At 46.2% G+C, this 26,048-nt stretch overlaps 1 protein-coding gene across 2 annotated transcripts in view; it reads left to right on the forward strand.

Annotated features, from left to right (window-relative positions):
• DPYSL3 (dihydropyrimidinase like 3) overlaps positions 1–26,048 on the forward strand; it is a 115,127-nt gene that overhangs the window by 54,196 nt on the left and 34,883 nt on the right. Inside the window, exon 1 of one of the 2 annotated variants that reach the window (XM_055332881.1) lies at positions 1,216–1,297. The exons of the other annotated variant lie outside the window; for it this stretch is intronic. Within the exon in view, the coding sequence (XP_055188856.1) occupies positions 1,259–1,297 (39 nt within the window). The 5' untranslated portion in view covers positions 1,216–1,258. Of the gene's footprint in view, positions 1–1,215; positions 1,298–26,048 lie in introns of those variants that run through there. 2 annotated transcript variants of the gene reach the window in all.

The following is a 26,048-nucleotide window of genomic DNA, read 5'->3' on the forward strand; positions in this document are numbered from 1 at the left end:
GCTCAGCCGTGCACACGGCTCCCTGCCCCCGGGGGAAGCAACAGTCGCGCCCCGCACCCCCACATGGCTGCACCCCAGTAACGGGACGGGGCCTCTCAACCACAGGTGTTTTCTCCTCTCTACCCACGGAGCCGCCTTACCGCGCTTCCACCCATTCCGAGAGCCGGGCAGCAGAGCTCCTTGCAGCGTGTTATTTTGAGAATGTTTTTTAAAATACGGAGAACAGTTGCTGGTAACTGACAGCGCAGCGCCCCGCCGCCCAGCGAGGTTGGTGGTTGCGTTACACGCGCCCCGATGCGACGCGATGCGATGCGCAGCGCCGGGGCCGGGCGGGCAGGGGCGGGCAGGGGCGGGCAGGGGCCGGCGGGCGCACAGGTGCGGGCCCGCTACACCGCAGCGGAGGCGGCGCGCGGCCCTCGGCCCTCGGCCCTCGGCCGGAACAAAGGCGCCGCCGCCGCCTGCAGCCCGCGGCCCGCGCGGAGCGGACCACAGCGGCCCCGGAGGGCGGCCGAGAGCCCTCCCGGGCCCGGGAGGAGGGTGGGGAGGGTGCGACACCTGCCAGGGGCTCGGCCCGCGGGGCCGGGCGGGGGCGGGGGCGGGGGGCGGCCCCCGGGACTGCAGCATCCCCGCCCCGAAAAGTCCCTCGCGCCCCCTGGTGGCCGTGAGCGGGCTGGCGCCGCCGCACTCCTCTACGTCCACACACACACACACACACACACACACACACACACACACAAAAAAAAGGAAGAAAAAGAAAAAGTGGGTGAGGCAGATGCAAAGAGGAAAATCAATAGGGATAAGAGAGAAGAGGGAGGAGTCGCGGAGCAGCCATTCTGGTCTTACGGGGTCCCAGCTGGCACGGCCAGAGAGGGAAAGAAAAAAAAAAAAGCCCGGGCGTGAACGCGAGCGGAGGAGGGTGTGTGTGGCGGGGGGGTCGGGGTGAGGGGGGGCCGCGGAGATTTACTATTGTCTCCGGCAGCCGCCGCGGGAGCCGCGAGGGGGGCGGAGGCGCGGGGGGCGGCGGCCGCGGCCAGCGCACCACTCGCTCCACCTGATCTCGGGCGCTGCGCGCTGCCGACGGGCGCGGGCGCGGGCGCGCGGGCGCCGGAGCCGAGCGGGCGCCGCAGCCGAGCGGGCGCCGCAGCCGAGCGGGAGCCGCAGCCGCAGCCGCAGCCGCAGCCGCAGCCGGAGCGGGCGCCCAGCAGCCAGGGAGGCCGCCGCCGCCGCCGCCGCCGCCGCCGCCGCCGCCGCCGCCACCATGTCCTACCAAGGCAAGAAGAACATCCCGCGGATCACGGTGAGTGGGGCGCCCCGCACGCGGGACCCGGCCTTCGGGGGAAGCAGGACAAAGAGGAAACCGAAGAGCGGCGCCGGGAACCCGGGTTAGGTGTCCCCCCCCTCCCCCCGCCGGTAGTTTCCAAATAGCCCCGGGCCCTGCCCGGACCCCGCGCCGCGCGGGGAGCCCCTGTGCACGCCCCAGGCGGCCTCGGCTTTTTGTTTCAGGCTCGGTGGCCGAGGCGGGGTGTGCAGGGGTGACCGCCTCCCCGGGCCCGGCGGCCCGGCGGCCCGCGGCCCGGCCGCGCCCCTCTCCCAGCTGCACCCGGACCCTCGCGCTGCACCTTGGCCGCCGTCCTGCCTGCATTCGCCCCGGTGCATGTCTCGGGACGTCAGGTTGCGGGACCGGACCACTAACGTGGCTGTGGCGGGAATGAGCAACTTTTTTTGTTTTGTTTTGTTTTGTTTTGCCCTCGGTGCATTTTACATCTTTCATGTCATTCCCCCCCCCCCCCCCGCCCGTATCTCCTCCTAAGAAAAGGCTGAGTTTTAAGAGCAGATCTTGGTTCGGGGTCGCAGGCGCACGCTGTGTGCACGACTCGCCCTAATGCCATTGTGTGCGAGAGCGAGCGCCCGCCGGCGGCCGGGGGCAAATGCCCGGGGCGGGCGCCTCGGGCGGGGACCGGCGGACGTGCCGGGATCCGGGATCCGTGCAGCTCGCGGCTGCAAAACACCGCGCCCCCGCTCGGGATCTCTCCGGGACGCGCAGAAACCATGCCCCTGAGTGGATGGCACGCGACAGGCTGGGATGGGCATTCCCCGCAGAAGGGGTGGCGGTGGTAGGGGGCAAAACAGCAGTGACGATGAACATTGACATTTGGTAGTTTGGCATGAAGCAGTATGGTTGTGCTTTGTCTGTAGTGGATGGGGGGGTGCGTGTAGTGTGTGTGTGTGTGGTGTGTGTGTCTGTGTGAGTGTGCGCGCGTGTGTAGCGGGGGAATGGGTGGCTACTCCATCTTTGCAAGGCGAACAAAGGAAGTGATCAGCTGGCCCCTGGGAGGCTCTGCAGCTGCCCTAGGGCAGAGCTGTACCTGCGCCTGTAGTTAATTTACCAGGGATCCACCAGGTTTTGCTGTGGGCGTGCGTGTGTTTGCACTTGCTCCGCCATGTGTGGAACGCCCTGTGTGCTCCAGATCACCAATGCAGGACCTTACCCCTGTAGGCAGGACGAAGCTGTTTTTGCCTCTACTGCGCTTTATTCTCAAGTGGTTTATTTCTTTCAAAGCTCGCTGTGTTTTCATGCACCTGACCTTCACCCCACACAAGGGCACCCCACCCCTTCCTGCTGTCCACCTGGTCTTAGGGAATGAATACTGGGAGAAAGGGTAGTGGGGATGGGTAGGGATCCTTTTGCCAGGTAAAGGTGTCGGGTGTAAACATATCCTCCTTTATCACTTTGTGATATCATCGACTTCACGTTATTGAAGATACATAGTGGATCTTTTACAATGCTCAGTAGTCTCGGAGCGCCAGTTGTCTTTGCAGAGAGCTGTGGAAGGTATTGTTAAAAAAAAAAAAAAGACTGAGACAAAAGCTCAATTTTTATACTATTTCTCTAACGGGGGAGGGATGAACCCCGGCGCTCATGCTATTACATGTGTGAAGTATGCTGCACTTATGCCACTTGCCTTACCTCGAGGATACATTTGCCAGTCCCCCTGTTTGGGATAAGCAGAGAAAAGCTTGTTTTTTTTTTTCTTTCTAGTCTGAGCACTGCAAGGTTCTTCTTATGGACTCAGGCTGTGATATGGCACTGAGGGCCACGCCCATTCTTATAGGTATCACTTAGGCCACCTTTCAGGAAAGCCAGAGAAATCTGGCCCTGATTGATCACTTGCCTTCGAAGCCCCCATAAATGTGACTGTGCCCTTATCCTAGAGCCAGGTTTGCCAGGGGTTCCCTTTTGTTCCTGTTTGGATGCTCTTCCCTGGGGTGCCTCCCTCATGTTCCGTGTGGCTTGCATCCTTTCTCTCTGTGCATGGGGCGTGGTGCTGCATAGCCGCCTCTGCCTTGAAGCCGGGGCTGTGTGTCTCCAGCAACTGTGACAAGAATGGACAGTGGTTGTGAATTTCTTCCTCGCATTCACCTTGTTGAAAGGGGTCTGGGGTAGCGGGGAGCAGAGGAGCATGGCAGAGGGGTGGGTATTGGTCTTTGGGGGCAAGGACTCCATTTGTAGATTTTCCTCAGGCTTTGTGTTTGTATTTCTGTGAACAAGAGTTCTAGTCTTGGTTCAATTATTTTTGCATGTTTGCATGTCTATAGATGATTGTAGTTACCTACATACCATAAGGGTTCAAATACTCTTCCTCGATACAATTAAAAACATTAAAATATGGACACAGGTATACCTACATAGAAAATGCCATTAAAGATTTAAATGGAACAGATAGCCCCTACTCTTAGTTCTAGCATAATCTTTTAAATGATAAGATTATGGAATTTGAATTAAGTTTTCTAGCCTCTGTGTATTCCTTTCTGTGAAGGCTGCCCCACCCAGTAGCTAAAATGTCACTAGAATCTGAGGATCGATGGGGGCAGTCTTTCTTGCTGGATACCTTTTGCCTCCCCAGACACCACCCTCTGCCACAATTTGGGGACCCCAGTGAGGCTTTCTTTGTTTTTGTTTTTCTTGCCACCTTGTTTTGCCTCCCTCCTGAGATCAAAGCCTTCTTACTAACCTATGTTTATTGGTTTCTTGGAGAGAGGGATTTCTCTGTTATTGGTAGAACTGGCCAGGGCTTTCTCTGTGAGTGTCTCGGGCCTCACATCTTATTGTTCTTTCTCAGGTGCATGGCCGGTCTGGTCCACCTCCATACCTGCCCTTGCTTCTAAACGTCGGGCTGGCAGTTCAGGGTGGTTCAGCAGATCAGAGCAGGGACCCTGTGCTGCCATTCACCTCCGTCTCCACTGTCTAGCATAGTTTCTAGAATGCAGATGTCTCAAGGTTGTCGGTTAAATCAATACGTGAATAAAAAATTGTTCCAAATAAGAATAGCTCACACCTACTGAGTGTTTATTTTGTCTCAGGTATTGTGCTATGTGCGTTACACGTATTGTCTCGTTTTGACCCTTGATTCAATGCTCTCTGAAAGGTACTGTAGTTATCCCCAGTTTATAGATCCAGAAAAAAAAAAAATAACCCAAGCCCTCCCACCCGAAATCCATAGAAAATCAAATGCATTTGCCCAGGATCAGAGGTTGAGTAAGTGTTGGAGGCAGGACCCAAACCTACACACCTGATTGAAATTAAAATGGATGTCCCTCGCCACCACACTCTTTTTTGGTGTTTCTGTTTCTGCCATCACTCTGAGGTGGTGTTAGTAAGGCAGATGGTGTAGAGGAAAGACTCTGCACTCTCCAAGCAGTTCTGGTAGGATCTGGGAAGCCTGTTTTTCCCGCCACTGTCAACAGATCCCTTATCATGGTGTCTCGTACTTTTTTTTATTAAATAGATATAAATAGCATTTTGGGGGATGGCAGCTAGCATATCAGTTCTGCAGGCAGAAAGTTAGGGGAGTTACAGTCCTTGTGGTCCTCTGGCATGCTACCACCTGAAGCTGAGTGGTGGGGAGCTAACAGTTAGGTTGCAGTGCTTTATGTGTATTCTCTTGTCAGAGTTTCTGCAAAAAACCATTGTAAGGAAACCAAAGCATAGATAGGTGAGGTTAGTTATCCAGCATTACCCAGCGAGAATTTTGGGGCAAAGCTGGAAATAAACCCAGACTTCTCTGGCTTCCCAGCTTCAGCTGTCCTGGTACAGCTGCTGCCTCCCAGAGGCGCATGCAGCAGAGATTTGGAAGGTGTGGATAAAGAGTTCCAGAATTCCCTCTGGGAGATACATCACAAAAAATTGGCTTTATGCAAACGGTAATTGGATTTCCATAAATATTATCTTGCAGATGGTGCATCTTGGCTGCATTGGAGGTTGGGCTGTACATGTGTGATGTTTGGGAATTCCCAGAATACACATCCTCAGGCAGGAACCCAACCTGGGGAGTTCTTTTCCAGGGCGCATCATCAGGGTGCCATGGTCCCATTTGAAGGGTGTGATCGTGAGCTTTGTGGGTGCCATGGGAAGTTTTTATTCCCGAGGGGAAGGGATGGGGCCTTATGAAGTGCAGTGGCTGGGCAGGGGGCCTAGAGGTGGCCAAGAAGCAGGAGAGGGCGTGAGTGCAATCCTACCCCAGCCTCTGTGTCTTCTCGCTTCCAGAGGTGTCACTTTAGTCCAGGAGCTAGCATTAGGGGATGGAGGACTAGTGTTTAGGAGACCAAAAGAGATGGAGTTGTCCACAGTCACTTCTATCCGTGTAACGCATCTTGGTAGGGAAATTCCAGAGTAAAAGTTAGGAATGGGAAGCATCTTAGATATCTGATCATGGAAATCTCAGCCCAGGCACTGCCCAGGGTGTTCATTTTTTACTTGTATTTTGAGCAGCTACGTGGTGATCCTCAGCCAGGTTATTCCTTTCTTTCTTTTTTGCTTGCTTGCTTTCTTTTTTTTAAAATTAGATTTATTTTTTAATTTTTATTTTTTTAAGGATTTTATTTATTTATTCATGAGAGACACCCACAGAGAGAGAGAAAGAGAGGCAGAGACACAGGAGGAGGGAGAAGCAAGCTCGATGCAGGAAGCCCGATGTGGGACTCAATCCTGGGGCTCTAGGATCATGCCGGGCCGAAGGCAGGTGCTAAACCGCTGAGCCACCCAGGGATCCCCCTTTTCTTTCTTTCTTTCTTTCTTTCTTTCTTTCTTTCTTTCTTTCTTTCTTTCTTTCTTTCTTTCTTTCTTCTTTCTTCCTTCCTTCCTTCCTTCCTTCCTTCCTTCCTTCCTTCCTTCCTTTCTTTTTTCTTTCTTTCTTTCTTTCTTTCTTTCTTTCTTTCTTTCTTTCTTCTTTCTTTCCTTTATTTTTGGGGGTGGCGTGTGCAGAGGGAGAGAGAGAATCCCAAACAGATTCTGAGCTGCCCATGGAGCCCCACACAAGGCTCAGCCTCATGACGCTGAGATCATGAGCTGAGCCAAATGAAGAGTCGTGGGCTTAACCCACCCTGGCACCCCTGGCTTGTTACTCTTCTTTCTGAAGCATAAGCAAAGTGCCTCAGGTGTCTAGACAGCTCTGCCTGTTAGTAGCTATGATGGAGCTGGCTGGACATTTGGGGGAATTCTAGAGGAATAGATTTCCTCAGAGAATTCCCAATTTATGGGGTAGAACTGTCAGCTAATAGATGAAAATCTCCCTGCTTATCTCATTGTGGGAGGGCTGTTGAAAGGCCTCCATGAAGATAGTGACCCTGTAGTGGTGTGTGAGCCCTGATATCTTCAAAATGGTAAACACTCATTTTTTTTTGTTAAGATTTTATGTATTTATTCATGAGAGAGAGAGAGAGAGGCAGAGACATAGGCAGAGGGAGAAGCAGGCTCTCTACTGAGCAAAGGACCCAGATGTGGGGCTCGATCCTAGGACCCCAGAATCACACTTGAGCCAAAGGCAGATGCTCAACCACTGAGCACCCCCAGGTGCTGCAACACTAATTTATTTATAAAATACCAACCACTCTGGAATGTGGAAATTAATGAGGAGGAAGACATGATAAGGGTCTGGGGTAGGAAGAAGCTACTTAGGAAGCTATTTTTTGAACACAAGTTCTCAAAAACAAAAATTAATGCAATGTTATATAAGAGCTCTTCTTAAAAAAAAAAAGAGCTCTTCTTAATTTTTTTCTTGCTTCAGTTATTGCAGCGTTCCTCAAAAGTAGGCTTCTCATTCATTTCTCACGATCTAATAGAGGACTTTGGACTTTGATGTAGAGATTTTCTTTTAACTTAAATAAAGGGCATTTTTCTTACACTGGGTCGTTTTTTCAATCCTTATTAGCTTGAAGGCTAAAGTGACCCAGGTTAGGATTACCCTTTCTAGCAATTTCTTCATGACTCCCTGTTTAGTAGCTTTTTCTCTGCCCTTTCTCCTCAGGAAAAAAAAAAATAGCATTGAATTTGAAAAAGAACAAAAAAACCCTTCATATCCTAATGGGCCCTCTGTTCTTTACCTGTTGACATATTTTATAGAACTATTTGCTTTTGCTTATTACATTTGAAAAGTCACAAATTGTTTACGCCAGTAGGAATGTCTCCCTAGGATATAAATCTGTGTCTTTTTGATTAAATGAGTGCTCCTAATCATAAGGGGACTGGAAATTTGAATATGTCATTACCTCCTGTGATGAATGTTAATAGGAAGCCTGACCAGCTCCCCAGTTACTCCCTTCTCAAATCAGTGTTCCGTTTTACCTTTGCTTCCATTTTCTATGGGCCCTTCAGAAAAAATGTGAAAGACCCTGACAACCCAGAGAAATAGGCTATTTTCTATTTGTACACTCCTTTGTTGTGAAATTTCTTTCATCAAGCTGAGTATACATGTGTATTTCAATATATGAGATAGACCAAAAAAACTGTGTGGTGGGATAGGATGGGCTCCTCAGTTTGGCCTCTTTGGTCCTAGTCTCCATGTGGAGTCTACTTATAAAAACAACTTCTCTTGGGGCACCTGGATGGCTCAGTGGTTGAGGGTCTGCCTTTGGCTCAGGTCGTGATGCCAGGGTCCCGAGATCGAGTCCTGCCCCAGGCTCCCTGAACAGAGCCTGCTTCTCCCTCTGCCTATGTCTCTGCCTCTCTCTCTCTGTCTTTAATGAATAAATAAATAAAATCTTAAAACAAAACAAAACAAATTCTCTGGGGCTCCAACTGGCTTCATCCGTTCAGTGTCTGACCCTTGATTTCTGGCTCAGGTCATGATCTCAGGGCCTCAGTGAGATTGAGCCCTACTTCTGGTTCCATTCTCAGCACGGAGTCTGCTTGTCCTTCTCCCTCTGCTCCTTTTCCTGCTCATGTGTGTGCTCTCTCTCTTTCTCTCTCTCAAATAAATAAATGAAATCTTTGAAAAAAATCCAACTTTTCTTGAGGAACTCTCTTCTGTTAATTAGATTGTAGGGATCTCAGTTGTTAGAAAGATGGAACGAAGCATAGTGGAGCTGTTAATAGCTACCACGTATTGAGTGGCTTAGCACAAACTACATGGATTGCCTCACTTGACTCGTAGCATCTCCTGGAGCTGCAACGATTAACTACCATTTTTGTGCTCTGGATAGAGGCTGCTAGAGTTTTACTAACTTGACTAAAGGTGCACAGTTGAGAAAGCAAGATCCTGGGACTGAATCCTCCAGAGGTGAGTTAGTTTTGAAGGCAGGAAGACAGCCTGTCCTTCCATACCCACCGGTGGTTTTCCCCACCCCCATCATCTCTAGCCGCCCACACCTGTTAGCACACGAATGTGGGCTTCTCAGGGTGGACAGCGTGGGGATGATCTGGCCAAACTGATCACGTCATCACTGCAGCAACAACTGAGTGCCTCCCCTCCTCACAGTGGTTCATGCATTGCTCTGCCAGCTGTCTGACTTAGCTTCTGGCTTTTGCCCAGATGCATGTATGAGTGCAGTGTGGAAACGCAGATGCTGTTTTCCTGCCCTGTGTAAGTACAGATCTGGGCCCAAGGCCCCTTCACGCTCGCTGTCCCTGTCCGCTTCCCAGACCTAGAAGGAGCCAAGCTCTCTGTTCCCTTTGGGCCCCAGAAGCACAGGACACGCCCAGCACTCTAAGCCAGATGGGGGAGCTCCGCTTTAGAAACGGTTGAGGAGGAGCCTACTGGGGACATCTGGAATTCAAGGACACATTTCTCCTGGCTTAATGAGTCTCTCTCTCTCTCTCTCTCTCTCTCTCTCTCTCTCTCTCTCTCTCTCTCTTTTTCCTGGGAAGCACTGAACAATGAGATATGCAGGATAAAGTGAGATTTGACTTTTTAAGAGAGGAGTTCTGCTGGTTCCTAGAGCAAAGGAGCCCTCTTGTTCTTTGACACAGGGGAAGACAGCCCAGCAAAGAGTGTCAGCATGCTGTGGTTCAGGCCTGCCCTTGCCTCTAAATTATGGGTGACTTTGGGCAAACCCTTATTTTCCTTCTCCATTCTGCATCAGTCAAATGAGGGCATCAAAGGAAGAGAACTCCATGAGAAGAAAGTCAGAGCAGAGCGGTCCTTGTTGGCTTAAACTCAGTGGAACCAGCCCACATCTGTGTTGGGTCTAAGGGTCTTTGGCTGCCTTTTACACTTGAAATCCCAGCCTTTTTTTCTCATTCAGAGGGTATACTTGGCTAATAGACTCCGTACAGGAGAGAAATGTAATAATGTCCTTTCCTCAGCAGCACGTTGGTATTAATTCAAATGAGTTTATTAAAATAAGACCACGATTTCTTTGCTTGGCACATACAGCCCCTCTTTTGGACAAGGCTATCAACGATAAGGGCACAAAGGGAACAAATGGCCCCAAGTCTATACTGGTCAGGTAAACAGGCACCCAGCAGAAAACAGCCCCTAGTCTGTATATGCTCCACCAAACTCTTTTCAGGTGCTCATGCCAATATTTTAGGTGTGGCAGCTTCCATCCCATGGAAATAACCCTTCCCCCGAGGCCAGATAATGCCATGGATACCCCATGAGGTAGGTATGGTTTGGATTTTGTTACCACTGAATCTCCAGTACTTCGTCTTTGGCTGGCATATATTAAGCCTTCTGTAAATATTTGTTGAATGAATGGGTGCAACACTTACTTTGCAGGAATAGTTTCAAGGCAGAAGATGATCAGAACGTGTGCGTGCGTTTGTGCTTGTACATTGTCCTTTCACTGACAGCTGTCTTGAATATTAAATTTCCTTTTTTTAAAAAAAGATTTTATTTATTCATGAGAGACTCAGAGAGAGAGTGTGTCAGAGACACAGGCAGGGGAGAAGCAGGTTTCTCGCAGGGAGCTTGATGTGAGACTCACTCCCAAGACCCCAGGATCATACCTTGAGCTGAAGGCAGATGCTCAACCACTGAGCCACCCAGGTGCCCTAGCTGTCTTGAATATTAACTTTTAAGAAAGGCCTGGCTCTAAGAAGCCAGCACAGGATCCCTGAGCCAAGAGAAAAAGGACAGCACATCAGCAGAACAAGCAGGGTCAGCTGTACTCTAGGACCTGACTAGGGCCAAGGGAGCCTGGCCCTCACTTGCACTTCTCTCGTCTTAGACCTCCCCTCCACCCCCTTTTCCAAATCCTGCATCTGATCCCATTCTCAGCCTGTCTCAGGGCTTGCCTGGGTACTTCTTGCTTGCAAACAGACCCGTTGTTTCTCTTCCAGCAAATGATTTACAGGAAAGAGACCTTTATGCCTCCTTTCAAATAGAGAAAATTGTCACCATGACTTTTTGAACCAGGATCCAACGTAGAAGTGAATTGAGGCCTTTCTGCCTTTGCATAGAAACCACAAGCCATTGGAGTTAATAGCAGCAGCTAGATAGGACAGTCTGCATTTGTACAGAAAACCCTACTTTTTAGAAAGCTTGGTGAAGGAGCAACCCATAGGTCTTTCTTGCTTCCCTATAAGGGTTGGTCATTTAGATGGAATGTTTTTATGCTCGTGTGTGTGTTTACTCAAAGATTTCTAGTCTCTCACTCCACTGCATCTGTCAGCTTTCTCTGGGCTTATATTTGGAGCTCTTCCTGTTATTAGCATTTATTCTGAAGTTCATTTTTTTGCTTTGATGGGTGAGGGCAGTTAAACTTCAAGCACATTTTGCCAAGTTTCATCCCTGGCTGTAAACCATATGGTTTATGGTCTCAATAATCTTTGGGTAATAATAGTCACTAGGTCCTTTGAAGAGGAACATTTATAAGGGCAGGCAAAATGAACTAAAATATATTCATGGAACCTAAAACCTCAGATCAGAAAGCACTTGAAATAAAGTATGTATTAGAAAATGTCATGTATAACATAATCAAGTATATCAAGCATTTGGCTCTTTTTTGATTGTATGGCAAGTATTGACCATTGGCTGTGGATTGAGCAATGCTTGTCCCTGGAGCATCTTGTCTGGAACACAGCAGGGAGATTAGTTTACAATGAAACTACTACTTATTAGTAGTAGTAACTAGTAATAGTAATTACTAATTAGTAGTAATTAGTAATTAGTAATACTAATACTATTAGTAGCTACTACTACAACTCATAACAATAACAGATATTTATCATATCTTGTGATAAGTGCTTTTTATTCATTATCTCATGTAATCCTCAAAACTGTTTAGTAGGTAGATGGATTCCCGACTCGGTCCTGCCGTTTTATTGTGGAGAGAACCTAGATCAAAATACTTGCCTAGGATCACATAAGCCTTCTGAGGTGGGGGACCAAAATTTGCTTAACTGCTATGGGAGCTACCTTAAATTCTGTCTTCTTTTATCTTCTTCCACTTCCAGGGTCATGAGACACTCTTTCAGATTGGAGTTCACTTAGCTCAGGTCCAGGGTTAAGGCCTTCCCTGCACCTGTTTCCTATGAAGCATGAGTAGTTGGGGTTATGGGAGGTGCAGAAAACAGCCATTTGGTGCTCTCCTCTGCATGAGCTGTGACTGTGGTCCCGGAGGCTCTCCAGCCTTCCCATTACAGGCAGCCTCACTTCCCAGCAGGGCCAGAGCAGCTCCACACAATTGTACTTGCAGGTCCAACTTGCTAGGGAGGAAGCCACCACTCTTAGCCACGGAGGCTATTTTGCATCAATAAATAGAAATACCAATGAGGGCTTTTTCTTCTGCTTCTTCCTTTTTTTTTTATTTTTAAGATTTTTTATTTATTGACAGAGAGAGGAGAGAACAAGCAGGGGGAGCAGGAGGCAAAGAGGGAGAAGCAGACTCTCTACTGAGCAAGACCCCAGCGCTGGGATTGTGACCCGAGCAGAAGGCAGACACTTAACCAACTGAGCCACCCAGGCACCCCCAGGGTTTCTTCTTAACATGGATTTGATGCGTCCTTCTCATTGCATACCCCACAGGACCCTCCCTGGCTTCTCAATAAATCCAAAGCAAGATTCTGCTGAGGTTTTGTTTAACTGTAGCTCTGTGAGATTGATAGAGTCAGAATTCCCTTACAGAGTGCTTTAGTCTAGACAGCAAAGGAAACAGAGATGCAATTGGGGCTGAATGAATTAGGGCTTCTTCTGTCTGGTTTATTGTAGGGCACTGAGAATTTAAAATTAAGTAGGAATTTTTCCTCCCAAATACAAAAAACAGCATGAGGGTTGTAGAAAAATTTACCAAAATAAAATGAGGACAATACAAATAAGCTATACTGAAATTAACCAGAGACAGCCGTTTGAAATTTTATGAATATACCCATTTAGAACTTTTTCTTAAGACGGTATATGCCATTTATTAAAATGGTACCACATAGCGTTCGTGTTATTTTATGTCCTACTCTCTGTTCCACAATATATTATGACATCTTTCCATGTTTCAAATATCCTTCCCTAACGCAATTTGAAAAACCCACATATTATCTCAGTGCTTGGGGATCTGGTTAAATGAATCCCATTCTGTTTGAATTTTTGTTTGTTTCTGAAGTCTTGGTATTAATGACAAAAAAGAAATGATGTATTTGTTTTCAGTTGCTGTTCTCTAAGTGAAGTTATATTAAAAGCTATCACAGGGTGAGAGGCTAACTTGTCCCAAGTTGCTCAGCTCAAGATTGCCAGACTATAGATTTGAAACCCACTGTTTTTCATCTTCATCCTATATTCTTATCATCGCTTTGGCACTTGTGCCATTTTCCGTGGAGACCTTTGCTTTTCCTCTCTCTTCTTTTGCTTTTGAGTGAGCATGTTGGTTTTCTCAGGTCCACCCTTGCTTGCCTGTCTGACTTGCTAAGGCTGTTGACATTTGCAGAGGTACACAGTGTCCTGGGACCCGAGCTACACAGCTGGAGAGGAAACATGCCCAGCTCTTTCTCCCATCTCCTTAATGGCTTAACCTATGAGCTTGGAAGCTGGTTTTAATTTTACGTTCTCTCTGTGTATGTATGTTTGTTTTTAAAACTTTTTCCCCTTAATTCTTTCAAGGAGACCTTTATTTGAAATCATACACTCTTTCCCTCAAAGCCAATTTGTGTCCCAAATCTTGATGAGATTACTTTGTTTGGGGATATTGATAAATTCAGCTTGGGGTTTCTGGTTTATCCAACTAAATTGGTTTAAATTATGGCCTTACAGAGAGAGAGGGCATAAACAACTTAGAAGGTCTTAGAGCAATTGGATGTAATCTTCTGCTTCTAGAGACTTCATCCTGGGTTGATTCCACAAAGAAGGTATGTTTCGTTTTGTTTTTATTTCAGTTCCTTCATGGCGTGGTCCATCTCAGACCCTTTCTGATGTGAGAAATTCTGGGAAATACCTCACTTTGCTCAGTTGAGGGCAGGAAGAGAAATAAGGGATCCATTATTCCAACCCCCTCATTTTAATGATTAAGAAAACGTGAGCCAAAGAGGGAAAATAATTTGCCAAAGGTCACACAGCAAAATAATTAAGGAAAACCCCCCCAAAAAATAATTAAGGAAAAAAAGAAGCATAGAACTTGTTTTCCTTGCTCTAGTTCGATGTTTTTCTTACCCCCACCTCCCCTTTTTTTTTTGAGGTGGGGGAGCTTGAGGGTCTCTTATTGGCTGAATTTGTCCCCTCAGAGTTCATGTGCTGAGGTCCTAAACCCTAATACTTCTGAATGTGGCTGGATTTGGCCATAGGGCCTTTACAGACCTGATTGAGGTAAATGAGGTAATTGGAATGGGCCCTAATCCATTATGATTGGCTCTATAAGAAGAGATTAGGATGGAGTCATGGAACAAGCCCATCTGCGGACACAGGACGGAGTAGGCCATCTGCAAGTCAAGGAGAGAGGCCCCAGGGATCCCTGGGTGGCTCAGCGGTTTGGCGCCCGCCTTCAGCCCAGGGCGTGATCCTGAAGTTCCGGGATCGAGTCTCCCTCTGCCTGTGTCTCTCCTCTCTCTTCCTCTCTCTGTGTCTCTCATGAATAAATAAATAAAATGTAAAAAAAAAAAAAAAAAAAAAAGGAGAGAGGCCCCAGGGAAACCACCCCTGCCAACAGAACTAGTCTAGAACTTCCAGTTTCCCCGACTATGAGAAAAGAAATATCTGCTGTTTAAGATACTCAGTCTATGGTACTTTGTTATGGTAGCCGTAGTACACCAGTCCAGGGAGAAGTTAAGGACAAAGGCATTTAAAAATTCAAATCCTCAAACTTGGGAAGTTCTCAGTGAACAGAAGAGGGAAACCCAAATAAATAATGTAAGACATGAGGCCATATCAGAGCCCATACTGGCTGATTTTTAGTCGTAATTTTATATATGACTTCTCATTCCACCCTTACATCCAGATGATAATTATTTATAGCTCCACTTTACAGATGAAGAAACAGAGTCACGAGGTTAGCTTATCTAAAGTTCCATAGTAACTACCTGGTGGAGTGACCTCCCAGTTCTCCTTGTCTGACAAGAAGTTAATCAGATCTGTGTCACCACCAGTGTGATTGTGTGACACTGAAACAATCTTTAGTTGTTTAAAATTAGAAAGAGGAAAACATGTACTCCAGAGTCAATGACTTGACATTAAGAATCCACTTAATGGATTGGACAGAAAATATTTGGCCCCTGATTTTAGGAAAAATACAGAGATCAGGGAAATTTTATTTTATTTTATTTTATTTTATTTTATTTTATTTTATTTTATTTTATTTTATTTTATTTTATTTTATTTTTAAATAATAAATTTATTTTTTATTGGTGTTCAATTTGCCAACATACAGAATAACACCCAGTGCTCATCCCATCAGGTGCCCACCTCAGTGCCCACCCCCCCCCCCCAGTTCAGGGAAATTTTAAAAGATAATCAAGCTATTTGAATGTCACTACAAAGTCTTCCCAGTGACTTACACCTTCATGTGTTGAAATGAACAGCTATCCATAGTGAAGAATTATGGTTTGGAATGATGGACTTACCCACACTGGGTGACATTTGCTAGAACAGGAATCTAGACGTACACATCTGTAACATGAGCAGATTTGGAAACTACCTATGCCAGGGTTTTATAAGGACATATTTTTGAAGTGTTTGCAATAGGAAGGCCTGCTAAATATACAGTCAACTAAAAAAAAAAAATCAAATTAATTTGAGCTGCTGGTAAACCCAAAGCTTATCATATGGGAAACATGATATGCTTTAAGTATTGAATGTAAATGGCTGTCTTTCAGCTCCATCCTTCCTGTTTGGTGCAATCTATCAGTGCCTAGATGTAGAGGTTAAAGTTGCTTGGGCTTTATTACTAAGAAGGCTCAATCAAGTTAGGCTGTGGTTAGGGTTTGTTTTCAGTGGATATTGGAGTTAAGGCTCAGCTCACCCACAGACTAGCTGTGCACCTTTGTTGGTTCTGCCTTTAGAGTCAAATCTCTCCAACCACTTGTCACTCTTTCTCATCACTCTCCCCCGCCCTAGCTCAAGCCTCCCTTGTCTTATTGCAACCCCCTAATTAATATTTGTGCTTCCACTTTGCCTACACATAGGTCATCCTCTTTGTGCACGGCCCGGGGGATCCTTTAAAAATGTAAATCAGATCAAGCTGCTCCCCTGCTCAAACATCTGTTGCTCTTGGAATGAAATGGACGATGGCTCTCAAGAGTCCACGTGGCCTGGCCCCGACTGTCCTTCTCTCTGGACTCCCAGCCCTGCCACTGCTCCTCAGTGATTTGCATCAGCCATCATCCTCTTTTCCCGTGTGCCCTTGGATGTGCCCATCTCCAGCTCAGAGCTGCAGTGCTTGCTGCTTGCTGCTAGCTGCTCCCTGGGAGTGGGGAGCAATCTTTCCTAAGAGCCGTTCTTTATTTGGCTTGCCCCCTCAGATCATCCAGACTTCTGTCCAGCTGAAAGCTTCTTAGACATGCCTTCTTTAGAAACCTCATCAGAAGCAGTTTCAGGCTTTTCTAAGCCTCTGCTATCCCCTTGCCTTCTACCTGAATTCCACTCATCACTGTTGCCATTACCCTACTAATTTAGTTAGCTTACTTAGTCTTTGTTTTGCCAACCACTACAGTACAATGGCAGGGAATGTATTTTGTTCATGCTGTATGCCTAGTGCTGTGAACAGGAGGCATTTATAAACATTAAATGACAGAATGAATGGGTAAATGAATCTGTGAATGAAAAGGCTCACTGCTCCTTTACTCGATATGCTTTCCTTGGGGTCAGTGGCTTGGAGAACAGGTGTCAAGGAGACCGGGTTCTCAGAAAGCTCCTGAACCAGCTGCTTCATGGCAATAGGGACCATGTCTGTGTCCTTCGCCACTGCATCACCCAGGCCTGGCTCAGTCTAACTCTGGATGAATGGAGCAGTGAATCAAAGTGAAAAGATTTGAGAACAGGGACAAAAGTGGTAACATAGGGATGGACATTTGCTCCCTCTGAGCCCACTGGGAGGGGCTTGCAAAGGTTGTAACTTGTTTGCTGGGTTTTTAGACACAATTGAATACATGTCACAATGCACATCTTGCTTGGGTATGCATCAAACACCTGCAACTCTAAGCGTCAGTCCTCATAGCACTTTTTGAAACATTTCTGAGCAGAGAAAGGCCATAAAAGAAAGGGCTGCTTGGGGATTTTTTCGAAAGATTGTTCTGCTGGTGTTACAATCATAGCATGTGAAGCAGTGCGAATGAGTATGAAGCAGAGAAGGGATGTCAAGTCTTTGCAGGTAGGGATGAGTCTGCAGGCCTTCAGGCATGAGGAGGGAATCCAGTCCTGTGATTTCAGTGTGATACTTGCAAATTGAAGGTAGTCTTAAATATATTCTGGGGGGTATCTATTGTGTGAAGAGACCTTTTGTTATAGAATTAACAGCCTGCTGATCTCATTTTTGAGTTCTGATAATTTTTAAATGGAGGCCCAGCTGCATTTATTTATTTATTAAAGATTTTATTTATTTATTCATGAAAGACATAGAGAGAGGCAGAGACCTAGGCAGAGAGAGAAGTAGGCTCCATGCAGGGAGCCCGATGCAGGACTCGATCCCAGGACCCAAGGATCACACCCTGAGCTGAAGGCAGACGCTCAACCATTGAGCCACCCAGGCATCCTGGCTCACTTGTATTTATTTCAAGGGATCATTTCATTCAACATCCACCTGACCTCTCAAAGTCCTTGTTCTCAGAGCATCTGCAGTTTTCCCTGTCAGTATAACTTGGAGAAGTTTGAGGTCCAAGAGTAAAAAAATGGCCACTTCTTTCATAACCACTTGTCTGTCAAATGAAAACAGAGCTGTGGGTTTGCAGGTTTCTAGGCAGATAGAAGACTGAGCAAGAGATTCAGTTATTACCACTCTCTGCTAATTGTGTCAAGAAAGAGCCAGAAAAAAGAGTGAACTGGTCCATCGTCTCAGCTCACCATATTCTTTGAAAAGTGTTTGGGTAGGAAGGTAGTTTGTATACACACACACACACACATACACACTAAAAAGAAATGCAGTGTCAAGCTACTTTTCAGGGATAGAGGAGAGTGGGCCTGCATCCAAGTGAGAAATACTGACCTGAGACCTGTGTCCTAGTCTGTAAAGAAACCTGCATTTATTGAGCACCTTCTATGCACCAGAATTTGGGCTCACTCCTCACTTTAGTCCTTTGGGGTGGATGTCATTTTCTTCATCTTGCCCTTCCCCTTCCCACCATTCCGTCTGGCACTCATTCACCGTCTGAGTTCTTGAGCTACAGAACAAATGATGAGGCCCCTCTTTGCGCTACCGTACAGACCTAGTCTCTGATGTCTGGGCTCCAAGGCGGGACAAACGGGGGGTGTCTGTGGTCTTGGAGATGGTTCCTCCCTCCTCCGATCTCTCTCCAGGGGCCCTTTCTGCAGCGACTTGGTGTGAGCTGGAACATCACAGCTGTACACTCTCCTAACGCATCCACCACAGAACCCGTTTGGGGAAGTTGCATAAGCCAGTGGTTATGTGCCTAGAACCACAATCCCCAGGCAGCCCCGCCCATCTTAAAAGTATAAGGTCAGATTTGGAGAAAAATCCTTGTGGCCTCCACAAATAGATGGGGACCAGTTGCCTGTCATTTGAAGGTGCCGCTCACACATTTCGAGGCCTGAGCCCGCACTCCTCCCCTGGGAATTGCATTTGGCCGCCTTTCATATTCGGTGAAAGAGTTTCTTGTTCCTGACAGGCAGTAGGCTGGGAATTCACTAGGCTTCCCTGTCACTCTAAAGGCCCCGTCAAAGCCACCTGCCAGTCAGAAATGATCAAAGAGGAGTCTACTTCTAAAAGAGGAAGTGAGTACAACTTATTGGATGGCGGCTCAGAGAGGCCAAGGGCTTTGCTCAGGGTCACAGGGCTAAGACCAGAATCCAGGGCTCCTGACCCCCATTCCAGGAGTCTCTCTGTTATCCATTGTTGCCTTTTAGGATGGCATTAACTCAAGTCCGATTGTTGATCCCTGCCTATCCTCCTAAATCACAGGCCCACATGTCCAGCTGTTTGCCTCAGGGCTGTGCGGTTGACCAGCATCTCAAAATTATTATTTTTTAAAAAAATTATTTAAATTCAATTTGCCAACATAGAGTATAACACCTGGTGCTCGTCCCAAGTGCCCTCCTCAGTGCCCGTCACCCAGTTACCCCACCCCCCACCCACGTTCACTTCTGCAACTCTTTGTTTCCCAGAGTTAGGAGTCTCTCATGGTTTGTCTTCCTCCCTAATTTTCCCCCACTCAGTTTCCCTCCTTTCCCTTTTGGTCCCTTTCACTATTTCTTATATTCTGCATATGAGTGAAATCATATGATGATTGTCTTTCTTCGATTGACGTGTTTTACTCAGCATAATACCTTCTAGTTCCATCCATGTCGAAGTAAATGGTGGGTATTCGTCTTTTCTGATGGCTGAGTAATATTCCGTTGTCTATACAGCCCACATCTTTATCCATTCATCTCTTGAAGGACATCGTGGCTCCTCCCACAGTTTGGCTACTGGGGACATTGCTGCTGTGAACATTGGGGTGCAGGTGTCCTGTCGTTTCACTACATCTGTATCTTTGGGGTAAATACCCAATAGTGCAATTGCTAGCTCTTTGGGTCAGAATTATTATTTATACTCTTGTGCCTCAACTTTGTTACTCTCTTTTCTGTTCTACATTTTTATTCACGAGTCTTTCCTGGCCACCTTGCCCTGAAACTTTAGTCCGCTTAGACATATCATTTTCCCTTCACCTTTCATTGCTGAGTTGATTCTAACTTTCTTCCACAGCATGCCCTGCAGTTTCTGCCGCATATTCTTGCTGTCACCTGGACCACATCTGTCACCTTTTTTTCACTATAATTTTCTTTATTAAACTCCTAGTAAAAGTTATAAAATGTCATATACTTTGTGCAACTAGTGGAGTAATATAAATAAATAGTAGAGAAAGATGAAAGGGAGAAGTTACCAAGTTTTCCATACTTCTTCAATCTGCATCCTTTCCCCCTGCCATTTCCAATGTGAATAATTTGGTGTATTCCCTTCTAGACCTTTCTCTTGCTCACACAAGAACATAATAATAAATGTATTACATATAGTATTCTTTTTTTGCTTTTGCAACAATAGAATCGTTTTGCACTTGGACCTGTGAATTATTTTAAAGTCAAGGAGTCAAGGTACAGATTTAACTTGTTTTTTATTTAAAAAAAAACTGGATGACAACCCATTGTACTGCTGTCTTGCAGTGTATTACATCATGCCCCATGGTTGGATATTCAGGGACTGGGTGGGATATTTTCAGCTTGTTTCTCCAGTTACCCATCCACTTTTTCTGCCCTCCTTCATGCTGTGAGGCAATCTGGGCCTGCATCTGGAGGCCCTTTGCCCTTAGGCTCCGACTTGGATTCAGTTCCTTCAGCACACCTAGGAGATTGGAAGGAAGGTGCACAAGTGAGGTCAGGGTATCTTGCCCTCCTGATTCCTTCCTGCTGGGTCACTGAGGAGTGGCTTGCATGCCTATCCTGAAGGTCACAGCTCCTGTCAGGCAGAGCTGTCCATACAGCTGCCGCCCCCCCCCCCCTAACTATTCCCTCCTCTTGTCTTCAGGCCTGGGGATGATGTGGCTCCCTGCTCCCTGAGGATGGTGTGACTCCCTGTTGGTTGGCCCTGGAGTCTACACATCCTGCCCATACTTTGTTAGAGAATCACTTTGCTAAACTCTCTTTAATAATCCATTTTGAATATTTTCTCTCTCCTCGTACCCTGAATGGTATAGGCTTCTTCCCTTTCCCTTTCCCTTTCCCTTTCCCTTTCCCTTTCCCTTTCCTTTCCTTTCCCTTTCCCTTCTTTCCCTTTCCCTTCCCTCCCTTCTCCCTTCCCCTTCCCCTTTTCTTTCCCCTTTCCTTCTTTCTCCTGTCACTTGCTATTCATTCCTGTATCTCCAGCATGGTTATTTTGTCAGCTTAATTTTCTTTTCTTTTTTTTTTTTAAGATTTTATTTATTTATTTATGAGAGACACAGAGAGAGGCAGAGACATAAGCAGAAGGAGAAGCAGGCTCCCTGTGGGGAGCCGATGTGGGACTCGATCCCAGGACACTGGGATCACGACCTGAGCCGAAGGCAGATGCCCAACCCCTGAGCCACCCAGGTGCCCCTTATTTTTTTCTTTTCTACTCTGAGATTGTATTTCATTCATTTTCTCAAAATCCTTCTAGAGTTCCCCAGCATCCACAGAATGAAGGCCAAATCATTAGCCAGCTATCTCTTGAGTCCCCCATTCTGGGATTCTAGGCATCAGGGACTCTGCCCAACACCACCGTTGCCCACTGAAATGCATTCCTTGAATTGATACAGTTGGTTCTCCTACTGACTGGTTATGTGATGTTGGACCACGAGCCAACCTCTGTAAGCTTTCATGTCTTCATCAGTGCAATGAGGAGAATATCAGCATTTCACTGATGGTTCATTGAACTCTTCAAAGACTTTCTAGCGCATAAGAAGGTTTCAGTAAATGCTAGTGATAAATTATCATTCCTCAGGGCACGTGGGTGACTCAGTCAGTTGAGCATCTGACTCTTGGTTTTGGCTTAGGTTGTGACTTTAGGGTCGTGAGATCGAGCCCCCTGTCAGGCTCCATCTCAGCAGGGAGGGGAGTCTGCCTAAGATGGTCTCTCTCCCTCTGCCCGTCCCCCATTCTCTCTCTCTCTCGAATAAAATAAATAAATCTTAAAAAAAATTAAATCTTAAAAAAAATATTATTCTCTCACTCTGGTCAGAATTATCTCTTTGGTTGTACCCTGGTGTCCAGATGAGTCATTTTCCCAAGACCTACTTCTATAAGGTCTCTGTGGACTCTTACTTGATTTCTACTGGACAGAAGATTTTTCTCTTTATCTTTCTCTCTCTTAGTTGACAGACTTTGCATTTTGGTTTATGGAAAAACTGAGCAGAAAGCATGGAGCACGCTCATAAACTCCCTCTGTTCCCTCTACCCCAAAGTTTTCCATTATTAGCATATTGCTTTGGTGTGGTATATCTGTTACAATTGATGGACTGGTGTTGATGTGTTATTAACAAAAGTCGATAGTTTTACATGAAGGTTCACTCTTGTGCAGTTCTGTGGTTTTGACAAATGCGAAATGTCCCGTATCCACAATTAAAGTATCTTATGGCATAGCTTCAGTGCCCCTCAAATCTTCAGGGCACCCCCTTCACTCCCTATCTCCCTAAACTACTGGCATCCACTGATCATTTTATGTAGATAGTTTGACTCTTTCTCTTTTTATTCATTTATTTATTTATTTATTTATTTATTTATTTATTTATTTATTATATTTTTTTTGACTCTTTCTCTTGATGTCGTGTTGCTCTTTGTGCTCATAGCTTACTTCTCCTACATGCTCCTAACCTACAACTTCACAGGCAGTAGTCACAGAAGTGTGTGTTTCAGTAATGAATTATTAATCCCATTTATCCCTAGAATCAGCTGGATGCCACTGGGTTGAAATTTCATGCACTCCTTCCTGATGAAGTAGGCATTTGGCTTTTGCACAGGCTTTTGAGCTCAAGGGACATGGGATACTGTTTGAACAAAAGCTGGATCCCAGTTACCTAGTCTGCCTATGTACAGAGCACTTTTACTGTAGCTGCATAGATTTGAGGCCTAAAAAGGGACAAACAAAAGCAAACAAGTAATAAAGCACAAAACCATCACCTAAATTCACACCAAAGATGGCCATCAATTAGCTCTTAAAAGTACTGACTTTTCTTTAGTCTGTATCCTACTTTACATTCTGGTCCTGAGCAACATAGTTTATATATAATAGTGCTACCTACTTTACACTTTTCCTGTGATTTGGATTTGCCTTTAAGTTGTATATCTGTATGAGTAGAGCAGTAAACTCGAGATGGTGGCACAGTGGTTGTAGTGGCAGCAGTAGCATTATGCCTACCACTTATGGAGAGTTTTCCAAGTGTCTGACCCTGCCTGATAGTTAATTCTCATGTTAGGGATCTGTTAATTCTCATGTTAGGGATCTGTACTTTATAGATACGTAAGCAGACTTTTTTAGAGGACTAAAGCTAAGGAAGCTGAGGATTAATTGAACTCCACTAAGACAAGGAAACTGGGGTTCAGAATTAGATCAGGTCACCTGCCAATACCACACCGTACTTCGTAGCAGAGATGCAAATACAGGTCAGTTCCACACTGTCTTAGTCTCTCCCTAAACTCTTGAATGGCTGTGCAAACTGTTGTTGCTTTCCATCCCAGACAGCAGCCTTTCTATTTTTCTCTTTCAGCATCCAGCTAAAGATGTGCTAGTTTCTTTTTTCTCTAGATCTGGTGCTTCCTATTTTCTAGATAAGGCATGTGTGTTCCCATACCACATCTACCCTACTCTGCCTCTTTCTCTCATCCCCCCCACCCCCCCTAACCTTCTGGCACAGTGATCCTTTATGATCCCCAGTAATCTCCTTCCTCCGATGTGCTGCCTGGAATTTGAGATGTCCTTGTGACTCTGCTCTGGGCCCTGTGTGGACCCACATTGGCCCACGTCGGCCCACGGTGGTCCATGTTTAAAGAGCAGGGGTGGAATTCCTGCTGTTTTGTGAGATCATTTTAGGTTGTTCCATAAGAGGGCATTAAATAACGTTGAATCCCACGTTGGGACATCTTGTCCCCTTTCTTTTTCTAACCTGCTGAGTGGTTCAAGGAAGAAGTCTCAGTGTCTTGCTCATCTGAATTGGACACCTCCCTGACACTTGGTAACTTTGTTTTTTTAAAGAAGGCAGCAGATCTGAGTTCCTCCTTTGAAACCCTTTTGAAGGCAGCAGTGTCGCCAAAATATAGTGATGTTTTTATAGTACTCATTCCTAGGTTTGCTGTCTATTTTTGGTAAGTGATACTGGCTTAGAATTTATAGGAGTAAGACAGTGTTTACTTTGAAAATATACTTATTAAGAATACATTACATTTATTAAGATGGAGTAAATGACAGTGCAGTTTCTACCAGGTTAGGCCAAATATCATGAAAATGGTGCACAAGTGTCTGAGATTTGGGCTTTATAGGCCCAGCTGACCTTCCTGCTTGCGACCGGAGTGGCTCTGTGGCTTCTGTCCACCTCCCCTCCCCAACGTCTCGTTCCTAACCTGGTTATCCACTTGTGCTGATGGGTGGCTGGAACCCTGCTGAAGATTGGGAGACTGTTATCAGGGAGCTGGGATTAATATGCCATCCACAGTTCATCCCCCACTCCACTCTGACCCAGGGCAGGCTACATAACTTGTCTGGCCCTCTGATAATCACATCTCTGAAGTGGTTAACATGGTCCTGGGGCGGGAAGAATGCACATAGCTGGCTTTGTTCTAGTTCAGAGGAGCGAGTGTCCACCCTGCCCTGGTTCATAGTGCTCGTGTCTACTGATTCCTCTGGGTTAGCATCTCTCCTGCCTCTCTTGCCTCTCCTGCCTTGGGTTCCAACCCTCCAGGACCAAAATAAACCTAATAAAGTGAACATGGTACTTCCCATTGTTAGGAATTCTGTTTAGTGGGCTCTGCTTTGAAGGCAGTGCCCCTGGTGACCCTCCGTCTAGCACACCTGGGCTTACGTATATTTGGACGATGAGAGAAAGAATGTCTTTGAGACTCATCTGTGGCATCTGCTGTGAAACTGCTCAGTTTCAATACAGACTCAGAGCCAAGAAACTGCATTTCTCTTCCAGGTGTCTCTTTTCTCCCAGGTCTTTCTCTTTCTGTCTCAATGGTAAATTCGTTGTGAGGGTCTTAGAGACAGATCCATACATTGCCCAGGGAGTGGGTTTGGGGACAGGTTTAAGAATGCCACCCACTCTCCATTCCTGCTGTAAGAGAGCAAGTGGATTGTTACCTCCTTGTGGAGGCTTATTTCCAGAGGAAGAATGACCTGGAGGGACCAGGGGAACTTGCCCTCTGGGGGTGGGTTTAAGAGGAGAAGTCTTGGCTGAGCTTGGCTGCTGGTGGCAGGAGCTGAGAACAGTTGCCGAGGGTTGAGTGGGGACTGGCGTCTCTGGCATTCCCTTTATGGCCAGGTCTGTTCTGTTTTGATTAATAAAGTGCTAGTTCACTTCCTCCTGAGTATTTGTGAGCGGGCAGTTTTACAGTGGCCAGTTCTAAAAAAGATGTAGCTCCCACGTATTAAGCATTTATACGGTGCTACACAGAGCTCAGCCCTTTCCATCTAGCATCCCCATAATCCTGAGCAGCACCCTCAGAGAAAGATGTCATTGTCCCCTTTGAGGTAGCTGAAGCCTGGAGAAGCGAAGTCACTTGTCCAAGCACAGGTAGTGGCAGCGTGGGGATGTTTTCTAGGGAGTTCCGTGTAATTACTCAGATGGGGATTTGTTTTAAATAACCACCTGCGCCTTCATCTGGACTTTAAAAGGATCTTGAGTCCCCACTGAGGGTCAGAGTCTGGGCATTGTGATTTGAACGCAGGTAACAAAATATTTGATTTTGGAAGACATTCTTCATTTTATATCCTCCTTTTCTGTTGCTAGGATTATAGTTTTTATTCTGAGCTGCTGGAATGTCGGCAGAGTATAGAACAGATGTGTCTTAAGTACTGTTCTCAGACTGACTTTATTCACTGGGAAGGAGTCCACAGAGGGCTCTGGTTTCTCTGGGAGGCATATTCTCATTACCTCAGACAGACAGAAGTGGTGATTTAAGTTCTTTTAAGTTCAAGACTTGACGAGGAAAACTAAAATGGGAACCCACATCTCCAGTAGGCTTGAGTTCAAGATTCTGTTTTTTCATTCTATGTTCTGGTTTGAATCCAGCCTTTCCTCTTTCTTTCTTTCTTTCTTTCTTTCTTTCTTTCTTTCTTTCTTTCTTTCTTTCTTTCTTTCTTCTCTTTCTTTCTTCTTTCTTTCTTTCTTTCTTTCTTTTTCTTCTTCTTCTTTCTTTCTTTCTTTCTTTCTTTCTTTCTTTCTTTCTTTCTTTCTTTCCTTTCTCTTTCTCTCTCTCTCTCTCTCTCTCTCTCTCTCTCTCTCTCCCTCTCTCTCTCCCTCTCTCTCTCTCTCCCCACACCCAGCATGAAGCACAACACAGGGCTCAAACTCATGACCCTGAGATCAAGACCTGAGCTGAGATCAAGAGTTGGACTCTAAACTGACTGAGCCACCCAGAACGCAGCTGTTTTTAACTACACACCTCCTTACAGAGTTTATTTTCTCCTTCCTCTCCCCCCTTCCTTTCCTTCCCTCCCTCTCACTCTTTCCTTTCTTCTTTTTCTCTGTCTCTCTTCTCTCC

Source organism: Nyctereutes procyonoides, unplaced genomic scaffold, assembly GCF_905146905.1.
Source record: "Nyctereutes procyonoides isolate TBG_1078 unplaced genomic scaffold, NYPRO_anot_genome, whole genome shotgun sequence".
Lineage (NCBI taxonomy): Eukaryota > Metazoa > Chordata > Mammalia > Carnivora > Canidae > Nyctereutes > Nyctereutes procyonoides.